This window comes from Dryobates pubescens, unplaced genomic scaffold, assembly GCF_014839835.1.
Source record: "Dryobates pubescens isolate bDryPub1 unplaced genomic scaffold, bDryPub1.pri scaffold_104_arrow_ctg1, whole genome shotgun sequence".
In the NCBI taxonomy this organism is placed as follows: domain Eukaryota; kingdom Metazoa; phylum Chordata; class Aves; order Piciformes; family Picidae; genus Dryobates; species Dryobates pubescens.
Window position 1 is genome coordinate 40,287 of NW_026530695.1, and position 12,183 is coordinate 52,469.

General features: G+C 58.0%; 1 protein-coding gene across 1 annotated transcript; it reads right to left on the reverse strand.

Moving 5' to 3' along the window:
* Positions 1-1,258: 1,258 nt before the first annotated feature.
* On the reverse strand, positions 1,259-11,821 carry TUBB (tubulin beta class I). The gene is made up of 5 exons (XM_054179310.1): positions 11,595-11,821; positions 7,231-7,339; positions 6,283-6,393; positions 4,833-5,077; positions 1,259-2,267 (listed from the first exon to the last, which is right to left on the reverse strand). The coding sequence occupies exons 1-5, from the start codon at positions 11,649-11,651 to the stop codon at positions 1,455-1,457; spliced, it is 1,335 nt and encodes a 444-aa protein (XP_054035285.1). The 5' UTR covers positions 11,652-11,821; the 3' UTR covers positions 1,259-1,454.
* Between the last annotated feature and the right edge of the window lie 362 nt (positions 11,822-12,183).

The window sequence follows — 12,183 nt, forward strand, 5'->3', positions numbered from 1 at the left end:
ATAAGTTAAGTGGTGATGATGTCATCAAGGGGGGTGATGAGGTCATCAAGGGGGGTGATGAGGTCATCAAGGGGGGGGTAAAGAAGTGGTCATGGCCACCACCACCATGGGGAGGTGGTGGCAGGGGACATGGGGAGGTGCCGTCAAGGAGGGGGTGGGGAGGATGAGGAGGGAGGAGGAAGAGAGGTCCAGTGGTGGCCACCTTAGAGGACACCTTGGGGACCATGGTGGAGAACTTTGGGGACCAGGATGGAGGAGGAGGACTTGGGGTGACCTTGATGGACTCCGTTGTTACCATGATGAAGGAGGAGGACTCTCCAGTGGTGGTGATGAGGATGATGAAGGCCTCTTGACCAGGATGAGCCTTCCTGGTGACCTTGGGGGCCACACCTTGAAGGATGAGGTCTTCTCTGATGAGCACAGGGAAGGATGTCGAAGGTCCTCCGGGGCTTGGAGGACCATCCATGATCGAAGGCTGAGGATGATCAAGGTTCTTCAGTGACCATGATGAAGACCACCTGGTGACCTTGATGAAGGCCAAAGGCTCCTTGAGGGTATCAGTGAGGCTTGAAGGTGAGAAGCAAGGGCTCCTTGGAGACACTGATGAGGACCAAGGGCTCCTTGGAGGCCTTGATGAGGACCAAGGGCTCTCTAGAGACAAGGAATGAAGTCCAAAGGTTCTCCATGGCTACTGACGAGGACCAAGGGCTCCTTGGAGGCCTTGATGAGGACCAAGGGCTCTCTAGAGACAATGAATGAAGTCCAAAAGTTCTCCATGGCTACTGATGAGGATCAAGGGCAACTTGAGGACGCTGATGAAGACCAAAGGCTCTTTGAGGACGAGGATGAAGACCAAGTGCTCCTTGAGGACGACGACGAAGACCAAAGGCTCTCCCATGGGTGCTGATGAGGCCCAAAGGCTCTTTGAGGACGATGACGAAGGCCAAAGGCTCTCCATGGGTGCTGATGAGGCCCAAAGGCTCTTTGAGGACGACGACGAAGACCAAAGGCTCTCCATGGGTGCTGGATGAGGACCAAAGGCTCTTAGAGGACAATGATGAAGGCCAAAGGCTCTTTGAGGACGATGACGAAGACCAAAGGCTCTCCATGGGTGCTGGATGAGGACCAAAGGCTCTTTGAGGACAATGATGAAGGCCAAAGGCTCTTTGAGGACGATGACGAAGACCAAAGGCTCTCCATGGGTGCTGGATGAGGACCAAAGGCTCTTTGAGGAGGATGACGAAGACCAAAAGCTCTTTGAGGACAATGATGAAGGCCAAAGGCTCTCCATGGGTGCTGATGAGGACCAAAGGCTCTTTTGAGGACAACGATGAGGGCAGTGAACAACTTCTCCTATGAACTCAACGCCGTGGTGTCGACGGTGGATGGGGCAGCAACGGGGGGCGGGGGGGAGACAACCAACCCAACTCTCCTCCTTCTCTGGAGCTTCTCTCCTAAGCTTCCTCCTCGGCTTCCTCCCCGAAGTCCTCCTCCTCCTCGGCGGTGGCGTCCTGGTACTGCTGGTACTCCGAGACCAGGTCGTTCATGTTGCTCTCGGCCTCGGTGAACTCCATCTCGTCCATGCCCTCCCCGGTGTACCAGTGGAGGAAGGCCTTGCGGCGGAACATGGCGGTGAACTGCTCCGAGATCCTCTTGAAGAGCTCCTGGATGGCCGTGCTGTTGCCGATGAAGGTCACCGCCATCTTCAGGCCCCGGGGGGGGATGTCGCAGACGGCCGTCTTGACGTTGTTGGGGATCCACTCCACGAAGTAGGAGCTGTTCTTGTTCTGCACGTTCAGCATCTGCTCATCCACCTCCTTCATGGACATGCGGCCCCGGAAGACGGCGGCCACCGTCAGGTAGCGGCCGTGGCGCGGGTCGCAGGCGGCCATCATGTTCTTGGCGTCGAAGACCTGCTGGGTGAGCTCGGGGACGGTGAGGGCCCGGTACTGCTGGCTGCCCCGGGAGGTGAGGGGGGCGAAGCCGGGCATGAAGAAGTGGAGGCGGGGGAAGGGCACCATGTTGACGGCCAGCTTGCGGAGGTCGGCGTTGAGCTGGCCGGGGAAGCGCAGGCAGGTGGTGACGCCGCTCATGGTGGCCGAGACCAGGTGGTTGAGGTCCCCGTAGGTGGGGGTGGTCAGCTTGAGGGTGCGGAAGCAGATGTCGTAGAGGGCCTCGTTGTCAATGCAGTAGGTCTCGTCGGTGTTCTCCACCAGCTGGTGCACCGAGAGGGTGGCGTTGTAGGGCTCCACCACCGTGTCCGACACCTGGGGGAGGGGGGGGAAGAACAAGGGGTGGTCAGCAGGCAGGCCGGGAGAGACCCCAGGGGGCAGCGAGTCCGAGCGGCGGCCTAAGGCCCAGCGCCTCCCGGCAGCCAAACCACTGCTGAATCCAAGCTAAAACTTAAGGCCCAGCACCTCCTGACAGCCAAAGCCCTGCCCCCAGTGCCACATCCAATCCAAGCTGTGGCCTAAGGCCCAGCACCTCCTGACAGCCAAAGCCCTGCCCCCAGTGCCACATCCAATCCAAGCTGTGGCCTAAGGCCCAGCACCTCCCGGCAGCCAAAGCCCTGCTCCCAGTGCCACATCCAATCCAAGCTAAAACCTAAGGCCCAGCGCCTCCTGACAGCCAAAGCCCTGCTCCCAGTGCCACAGCCAATCCAAGCTGTGGCCTAAGGCCCAGCGCCTCCCTGCAGCCAAAGCCCTGCCCCCAGTGCCACAGCCAATCCAAGCTGTGGCCTAAGGCCCAGCACCTCCTGACAGCCAAACCACTGCTGAATCCAAGCTAAAACCTAAGACCCAGCACCTCCTGACAGTCAAAGCCCTGCCCCCAGTGCCACATCCAATCCAAGCTGTGGCCTAAGGCCCAGCGCCTCCCGGCAGCCAAAGCCCTGCTCCCAGTGCCACATCCAATCCAAGCTAAAACCTAAGGCCCAGCGCCTCCCGGCAGCCAAACCCCTGCTGAATCCAAGCTAAAACCTAAGGCCCAGCACCTCCTGACAGCCAAACCCCTGCCCCCACTGCCACATCCAACCCCCTGCTGAATCCAAGCTATGGCCTAAGGCCCAGCGCCTCCTGACAGCCAAACCACTGCTGAATCCAAGCTACAACCTAAGGCCCAGCACCTCCTGACAGCCAAACCCCTGCCCCCAGTGCCACAGCCAATCAATCCCAGCTATGGCCTAAGGCCCAGCGCCTCCCGACAGCCAAAGCCCTGCTCCCAGTGCCACATCCAATCCAAACTGTGGCCTAAGACCCAGCACCTCCTGACAGCCAAAGCCCTGCTGAATCCAAGCTACAACCTAAGACCCAGCACCTCCTGACAGCCAAAGCCCTGCTGAATCCAAGCTACAACCTAAGACCCAGCACCTCCTGACAGCCAAACCACTGCTGAATTCAAGCTAAAACCTAAGACCCAGCACCTCCTGACAGCCAAAGCCCTGCTGAATCCAAGCTACAACCTAAGACCCAGCACCTCCTGACAGCCAAACCACTGCTGAATTCAAGCTAAAACCTAAGACCCAGCACCTCCTGACAGCCAAAGCCCTGCCCCCAGCGCCACAGCCAATCAATCCCAGCTATGGCCTAAGGCCCAGCGCCTCCCTGCAGCCAAAGCCCTGCTCCCAGTGCCACATCCAATCCAAGCTGTGGCCTAAGACCCAGCACCTCCTGACAGCCAAAGCCCTGCTAAATCCAAGCTAAAACCTAAGACCCAGCACCTCTTGACAGCCAAACCCTGGCTCCAAGTGCCAGGTCCAAGCCTTCCTGGAACATCTCCAGGGGTGGAGAGTCCACCACCTCCAGTGGCCAATTCCTCTTCAAGGGAAGAGCTTTCTCCTCCCCTCCAGCCTAAATTTCCTCCCCCTGGCTCAGCCTAGGGCTGTGTTCTCTCCCTGGGATCTCCAGCAGCTGCTGGACTGAGAGGGTGACCTTGTAGGGCTCCACCACCGTGTCTGACACCTGGGAACCAACCCAGAGAGTCAGGAGCCAGGTGGGGAAGAGACCTCAAGGCTCATCCAGTCCCAAGCCCCTGCCATGGGCAGGGACACCTCACAGCCACATCCAGCCTGGCCTTAAAAGCCTCCAGGGATGAGGCTTCCACCACCTGTCCAGCTCCCTCTGGATGGATCCTTTCCCTCCAGCCTAAACTTCCTCTCCCAGGCTCAGCTTGAGGCTGTGTCCTCACCTTGGGAGAAGAGCCCAACCCCTGTTCAGGCAGTTGTAGACAGCAAGAAGGTCTCCCCTGAGCCTCCTCTTCTCCAGGCTAAACAATCCCAGCTCCCTCAGCCTCTCCTCATGGGGCTGGCCTCCAGCCCCCTCCCCCCAGCCATCTGTCCAGCCTTGCAAGGTCCTCAAACCCACCCTGAAGGTTCCCCAAGAGTGGGGCCCTCAAGCTCTAGCTCTTCAAACCCACCCTGAAGCTTCTCAAAGGTGGGCTGGAAGCCCTTAACCCCTACCCTGAGGGCTGCTCTTCCACCCCCACCTTGAGGCCTGCTCCTCCTCCACTCCCACCTTGAGACCTCCTCTTCCTCCTCCTCCACCCCATACCCTGAGGCCTCCCTCCTCCTCCTCTTCCACTCCCACCTTGAGACCTCCTCTTCCTCCTCCTCCACCCCCACCCTGAGGCCTCCCTCCTCCTCCTCCTCCACCCCCACCTTGAGGCCTCCTCCTCCTCCACCCCCACCCCCACCCTGAGGCCTCCTCCTCCAGAGTAGGCTGAAGATTATTGAGGGGGCTTGAAGGTCCCCAAGGGTAGGCCAGAGACCCTCCCAACCCATCTTGCAGGTCCCTCCAGCCCCCTCCTCCCCTCCCCCAGCCCCCCAGCCGCCTCACCTTGGGCGAGGGCACCACGCTGAAGGTGTTCATGATGCGGTCTGGGTACTCCTCCCTGATCTTGGAGATGAGCAGGGTGCCCATGCCAGAGCCAGTGCCACCCCCCAGGGAGTGAGTCAGTTGGAAGCCCTGCAGGCAGTCACAGCTCTCAGCCTCCTTCCTCACCACGTCCAGCACCGAGTCCACCAGCTCGGCCCCCTCCGTGTAGTGCCCCTTGGCCCAGTTGTTGCCGGCGCCGCTCTGGCCTGGGGAGGGGGAGAGAGAGGGGAGGGGGTCAGGGGTGAAGTGGGAGGGGTGAGGATGTCCAGCCCACCCTTGGGGAGCTTCAAGGTAGCCCTGAGGACCCTCAAGGTAGCTTTGAGGACCTCCAGCCCACCCCTGGGGACCTTTCAAGGTAGCTTTGAGGACCTCCAGCCCACCCCTGGGGACCTTCAAGGTAGCCCTGAGGACCTCCAGCCCACCCCTGGGGACCTTCAAGGTAGCCCTGAGGACCCCCAAGGTAGCTTTGAGGACCTCCATCCCACCCCTGAGGACCTTCAAGGTAGCTTTGAGGACCTCCAGCCTACCCCTGGGGACCTTTCAAGGTAACCCTGAGGACCTCCAGCCCACCCCTGGGGACCTTCAAGGTAGCCCTGAGGACCCCCAAGGTAGCTTTGATGACCTCCAGCCCACCCCTGGGGACCCTCAAGGTAGCTTTGAGGACCTCCAGCCCACCCCTGGGGACCTTTCAAAGTAACCCTGAGGACCTCCAGCCCACCCCTGGGGACCTTCAAGGTAGCCCTGAGGACCCCCAAGGTAGCTTTGATGACCTCCAGCCCACCCCTGGGGACCTTCAAGGTAGCTTTGAGGACCTCCAGCCCACCCCTGGGGACCTTCAAGGTAGCCCTGAGGACCTCCAGCCCACCCCTGGGGACCTTCAAGGTAGCCCTGAGGACCCCCAAGGTAGCTTTGAGGACCTCCAGCCCACCCCTGGGGACCCTCAAGGTAGCTTTGAGGACCTCCAGCCCACCCCTGGGGACCCTCAAGGTAGCTTTGAGGACCTCCAGCCCACCCTTGGGGACCTTCAAAGGTAGCTTTGATGACCTCCAGCCCACCCTTGGGGACCTTCAAGGTAGCCCTGAGGACCTCCAGCCCACCCCTGGGGACCTTCAAGCCCCCTCAGGAACCTTCAGCCCACCCTCAGCAACCTTCAAAGTAGCTTTGGGGACCTCCAGCACGCCCCTGGGGACCTTCAGGGAAGACCTGAGAACCTTCAAGGTGGGTTTGACAACCTCCAGCCCACCCTCGAGGACCTTCAAGCTCCCTCAAGAAGCTTCAGCCCACCCATGAAGACCTTCAAACCAACTCTGCCCACCTTGTAAACCTTCAGCTCACCCTTGGGGACCACCCCACCGCCCTTGGGGACCTCCCCACCCCCCTTGGGGAAGACCCTGCTGCTCCAGGAGCTCACCAAAGACGAAGTTGTCCGGCCTGAAGATCTGCCCAAAGGGTCCTGAGCGCACAGAGTCCATGGTGCCAGGCTCCAGGTCCACCAGGATGGCCCTTGGGACATACTTACCCCCTGGGGGGACATCGTGGTGGTCACCAAGGGGGTGGTGGTGATGCTACCAGGTGGCCACCTCCTCACCTCCAACCCCTCCAAACCCTACCTCAAACCACCCCAAAGCCCCAAATCTGGAGATCCCATGGTGGGAGATCCATGATGGTTGGAAGTGACCAAGCCGAGGAGGTGGCACCAAGAAGGGGCTGATGATGCCACCGTGGTGCCACCTCCTCACCTCCAAACCCACCCCAAAACCTCCAGGTTGGACACATTCAGGTGTCTCAAAACTAGGACATGATGGTAGAAGATGAGGTGACAACAAGAAATTGGTGGTGATGCCACCCCCTCCCCTCCAAACCCCCCAAAACCACCTCAGACCCCCCCCAAACCTCCAACCCTAGAGGCCCCCTGGGTGATCCACGATGGTTGGAGACCACCATGACCACGAGGTGACAGCAGGAAGGTGGTGATGCTGCCACCCCCTCCCCTCCAACCCCCCCCAGACCTCCCCAAACCTCCAACCCTGGAGGCCCCCTGGGTGATCCATGATGCATGGAGACCACCATGACCACGAGGTGACAGCAGGAAGGTGATGATGCTGCCACCCCCTCCCCTCCAAACCCCCCAAAACCACCTCAGACCCCCCCCAAACCTCCAACCCTGGAGGTCCCCTGGGCGATCCTGATGGCTGGAGACCACCATGACCACGAGGTGACAGCAGGAAGGTGATGATGCTGCCACCCCTTCCCCTCCAAATCCCCCCAACTCCAGAGGTCCTAGGGGTGGCCAAGGACCCCCAGGAGGCCTGAGGAGGGGGAGGGGACCTGGGGAGGGGGCCTGGGGAGGGCTGCTCACCGGTGGCCTCGTTGTAGTAGACGCTGATGCGGTCCAGCTGCAGGTCGCTGTCGCCGTGGTAGGTGCCGGTGGGGTCGATGCCGTGCTCGTCGCTGATCACCTCCCAGAACTGAGGGGGAGGGGCAAAGGGGGCGTGGTCAGCTAGGCCACGCCCACGACTGGAAGCCCCTCCCCCAGCCCTAAGGTTCTGCTCTTCCCATTGGTGGAAAGGCACCGAGGGGAGTGGGGTTTAACGCAGAGGGATACAGGAGGGGGTCTGGGGATGGGGAAAGGTGGGAGGGGCTTGGGCGAAGGGGGAGGGACTTAGAGGGGTGGCAGCCAATGGGGAGGTCGGGGGTAGAAAGGGGTGGGGTTTAGGGAGGGGCAAAGGGGTTGGAGGTAGAGGACTGGAGGGTTCAAAGGGAGGGCAAAGGTCATTGGGGGAGACTGGAAATGGGAGAGGGGGGTTGGGTGGGGTGAGCCAATGGGGTTGGAGCTCAGGGGAGGTGGTGAAGGCTGATTGGAGGACTCGAAGCTGGGTCTAAAGGAGGTGAATGGTGGCTGAAGGAGGCTGGAAAGTGGGGTGAGGGTTTGGGTGGGGTGGGCCAATGGGGTTGGAGCTCAGGGGAGGAGGTGAAGGCTGATTGGAGGACTCCAAGCTGGAGGAGCAAGGCCTAAAAAAGGTGCTGAAAGCCTATTGGTTAAGAGACAGAAAGGGATGGGGACTGAGAGAGAGAAATCCTGATTGGACAAATAAATCCAAGCCTTAAGAAAGAACTCAAATCCTATTGGAGGAAATGAAAAAGGGGGCGTGACCACACTGGGGTGCAGCCCGCGGGACCAAGCCCCACCCTGGGGGTGGAGCCAATGCAAGCAGCCAAATCAGCGAGCTAGGCAGTAAAGGGGGAGGAGCCAGCAGGGTTGTGGGCGTGTTCAGGGCTTAATTGACTGCAAAGGGGTGGGGCTTGCGGGCGTGGCCACGCCCCCTCCCGCCAAAAAATAAATGGCGGGAAAGCGGGACCAGTTTAAACCCTGAAGGCACCTCCGGAAACGTTGAGCCCCGGAAAAGCCCCAGATTGGCCTTTTCTAACCCCAAAAGCCAGCCCCAACCCAGCCCCACCCCCTTCAGGGCCAAATGGGTGAAAACAGCACAGTTTTGGGGTCGATGGTGCCACAATGGGGGGGGAGGGGGGGAGTAGAGGGCAACGTTGGAGGGGGGAGAAAGAAGGTTTGGAGAGTAAGCTGCACTGGGAGGGTTTGGGGGAGGTGAAAAAGGCAATTTGGGGGCAAAAAGGAGGGTTTGGGATGGAAAAAGGGGGCTTGGGGGGGTCAGTGTTGTAAAGATGGGGTGAAAAAAGGCAATTTTGGGGGGAGAAAGGCTCACTTGGAAGGGAAAAGGGTTGATTTGGGGGTGGGGAAGGTTGATTTGGGGGTGGGAAAAGTCTGACTTTGGGGTAAAAAGGGCTCACTTTGGGGGGAGGGCAAAAAAGGGGCTGGTTGGGGGGGGGGAAGAATCCATTTTAGGGCCAAAGAAATGTGATTTTGGGGAGAAAAAAGCCTAATTTGGGGCTAAAAAGCCTCATTTTAGAGGGGGAAAAAAACCAAACACAACACTTGGGGTCAAAAAAAAAGGATTGAAGTCAGGACTGAAAAATGTTGAAGTGGGGGGAAAAAGGCTTTTTGGGGTAAAAGATGCTGGTTTAGGGTAAAAAACCCTTCGATTCTGGGGCAGAAAGTGGCAATTTGGGGGTTAAAAAGCCTCACTTTTAGGCACGGTGGAGAACAAAGATTTCCTCCTGGGGAATTTTCCCTTCCTTTTGATGGGCTGAAAAAACGCCACTGGGGAGGCACAAGGGGTCGATTATGGGGCTAAAAACGGTTATTTTAGGACTGGAATTAACATTTATAGGGAAAAAGGTTAATTTGGGGGGCAGAAAAGTGGATTTGGGGGCTGGCAGGAAAGCATTTAGGGGATGGGAAAAGCCTCTTGGGAAGCCCAAATCCAAGCAGGGAAAAGCAGCAATCTGCCGGCTTGAACGAGGCATTTTGGGGCTAAAAAGGGCATTTTACGTCCAAAACCTACATTTTGGGGGGTTCAAAAAGGCTTATTTGGGGCCAAACCGGCTTCATGTGGGGCAGGAAAAAAAGGCATTTTGGAGAGCACAAAGCTTCCATTCTTTTCCCCTCCCCCTCCCCGGACCTCCATTTTGGGGCTGGATCCCTCCATCTTAGGGGCTTGAAATCCTCTCCTTTCGGTGCTGAAAAAAAAGGCACTTTCGGGCAAAAAAAGTGCATTCCAGGGGTTAAAAAGCTTCGTTTCGGTGCTCAAGGCTTCGTATGGGGACAAACCCGAAGGTTTCCAGGGGCTCAGAAGGACCTTCCGGAGAACAAAGCTCATCCTCAAGCTGCAAAAACCTCCATTTTGGGGCTGGGAAAGGCTTTTGGGGTAGAAAAAGCCGCTTTAAGGTAAAAAAACCCGGCTTTTGGGGGGGAGAAAAAGCCTCAGTTGGGGGTGGAAAAGGCTTGAGCGCACCTTTTTTGAGGGTAAAAAGGCACATTTGAAGGCTGAAAGCTCCGATTTGAAAGCACAAAGCTTATTAGGAGATCAAAATTCCTCCATTTTAAGGCTGAACACTCGGGGGGCTGAGCTGGAAATCCTCAATTTGGGGAGCAAAAAGCTCCATTTTGGGACTAAAAAGCCCCATTCCGGGTACAAAAAAAAGCTCCATTCCGGGACCAAAAAAAAGCCTCAATTTTAAGGCTGGAAAAGGGAAGATTTGACTTTGGGGACAAAAAGATCATTTTAAGGGTAAAAAAGGTCGCATTTCAGAGCCCCAAAAAGCATCTTCCAAGGCTGCACGCCCCTAATTTTGGGTCAACGCCCCTTGAATTTAGGCTATTTTGGGGTAAAAAGAAAAAGGAGGCTCGTTTTAGGTCAAAAGCCTTGGATTCAGGCAATTCTAGGGGGTCAAAAAAAAATTGCTTATTTTAGGCTTCTCATTTTTTGGGGTCCAAATCCTCGGATTTAGGCAGCTTTGGGGTAAAAAAAAGGTTCATTTTGGGTCCAAATCCTTCCATTTAGGCTATTTTGGAGGTAAAAGGCTCATTTTAAGTCTTTCATTTTGGGTCTAAATTCTTTTATTCAGGTAATACTGAGGTTAAAAAAATAAAGCTCCGTTTTGGGTCGAATTCCTTAGATTTAAGCCATTTTGCAGTCGAAAAAGGTTCATTTTAAGCCCAAATCCTTCAATTTAGGTTCTTTTGGGATAAAAGGCGGCTCATTTTAGGTCCAAATCCTTTGATTTAGGCAACTTCGGGGGGGTAAAACGCTCATTTCAAGACCCGAATTTTGGGTCCAAACCATTGGATTTGGGCTGTTTTGGGGTAAAAAAAAGGCTCCTTTTAGGCTGGAAAACACCTAAACGGGGGGTGGGGTGGTGAGGGTGGGGGTCACGCCCTAATGCGAGGCTAAAAACCTCCATTTCGGGGCTTTAATAAACAAAAATGGCAATTTTGAGCCCAACCCCCCTGGATTTCATGCCCCAACCTCCCCCAGACCCCCACCCCCCCCAATTTAAGCCATCTTTCGGGGGGTGGTCATTCCTCATTGTCCCCAAGCTGAGCAAGCCTCAAGGGGTGGGATCGGGTCCTGGGTTTCCATTTCGGGGTGAAAAGCAGCACAATCCGCGCTTTTAAACCCTCGTTTCTTAGGGACAAAAAAGCTTCATTCCCAAGGGGGCAAACTCCCCCCCCACCCCACCGCATTTAGAAGAGGAAAAAAACCACCAGAAGAGAATGAAAAGAAACGATTCAAAGGCAGATGTCGATAGGGAAAGGCTGTATGAGACGAAGAAAAGCTTATTTTGGGGTAAAAGTCGCTGGTTTAGGGGTTAAAAAGGGGGCAGCTCAGCGCAGTCGTCGCCCCGTGTCGTCGTCGTCGTTCCCCCCCCCCCCCGAGGCGTGGCGGGAAACCGCCATCTTTGGGGCGCGTGAGGGGGGAAGGGAGGAGGAGGATGCAGGGGGGTGGGGAGGGAGGCTGCAGGGGGAAGAGGGATGGGGATGAGGCTGCGGCGCTACCCCCCCACAAATCCTCCTCATTTTGAGGCCAGAAACGACCATTTTGGGGGGGTTGGGCAGGCAAAACATCGACTTTCAGGCCCCGGCTTTGTGTTCCCCCGCCCCGGGCGGGGCCCGAACGGCCTCAAGTCCTTTGTTTGGCCTCCCAGGGAGGAGCTTCTCCGAGCGGGGCAGCGGCGCGGTGGGAGGGGAGGAAGCCATAAGGCCACCCCCACCCTCCCGTTACGACCTCCCCATCCCCCTCACTACCTACCCCCTCCCCCCCCACACCTTCCTCCTTTCGTTTCCCCTCTCCGTTCCTCGCTCACCTTGGCCCCGATCTGGTTGCCGCATTGTCCCGCCTGGATGTGCACGATCTCCCTCATGGCGGCGGCCGACTTGAGGCTACAATAGATCCCGGAGGCTTTTTATCGAGGTTGGGGGGGGGAGGGGAGCCCAGCGGCTTTGCTTTAGGCGGCGGCGGCGCTGCCCCTTTAAGGTGGGAGAGGCTGAAGCGAAGAGCAGGCTGCGGCGGCGAGGAGGAGAAAATGGCGGCGGCCGCGGCCCCGCCGCCCCTTCATATAGATAAAGCGCCGCCGCCTCCCATTGGCCGGCACCGCCCCGCTTGCTGCCCTCCGATTGGCTGAGGCCGCCGGCGAGGCCCGCCCCGGCGCTCGGCGTGGTGCCCGCTAGGCGCCGCTCTAGTGCCTCTCTAGCCGCTTGGCGGGCTCCTCTCTATGGTCAAACCCCTCCGGCCCTAGAGCGGTTCCCGCCTGGGTGGGATGGACGCGAGCGCGGACCAATGGGGGGGGGCCGCTGGTCCGTGACGTAGGGAGGCGACGGCCAATGGGAGCGCGAGGGAAGGGCCTGGGCGGGCTCCGCGGGAGGGTTAGCGGCGGAGGCGTTCCGGTGTGTATG

Coding starts and splice junctions, on each gene's coding strand:
- TUBB (XM_054179310.1), bottom strand. CDS start 11,651: ATGAGGGAGATCGTGCACATCCAGGCGGGACAATGCGGCAACCAGATC. Junction 6,394..7,230: donor CTACTACAACGAGGCCACCG/GTGAGCAGCCCT, acceptor ATGTCCCCCCAG/GGGGTAAGTATGTCCCAAGG. Junction 5,078..6,282: donor GCCGGACAACTTCGTCTTTG/GTGAGCTCCTGG, acceptor CCCCCTCCCCAG/GCCAGAGCGGCGCCGGCAAC.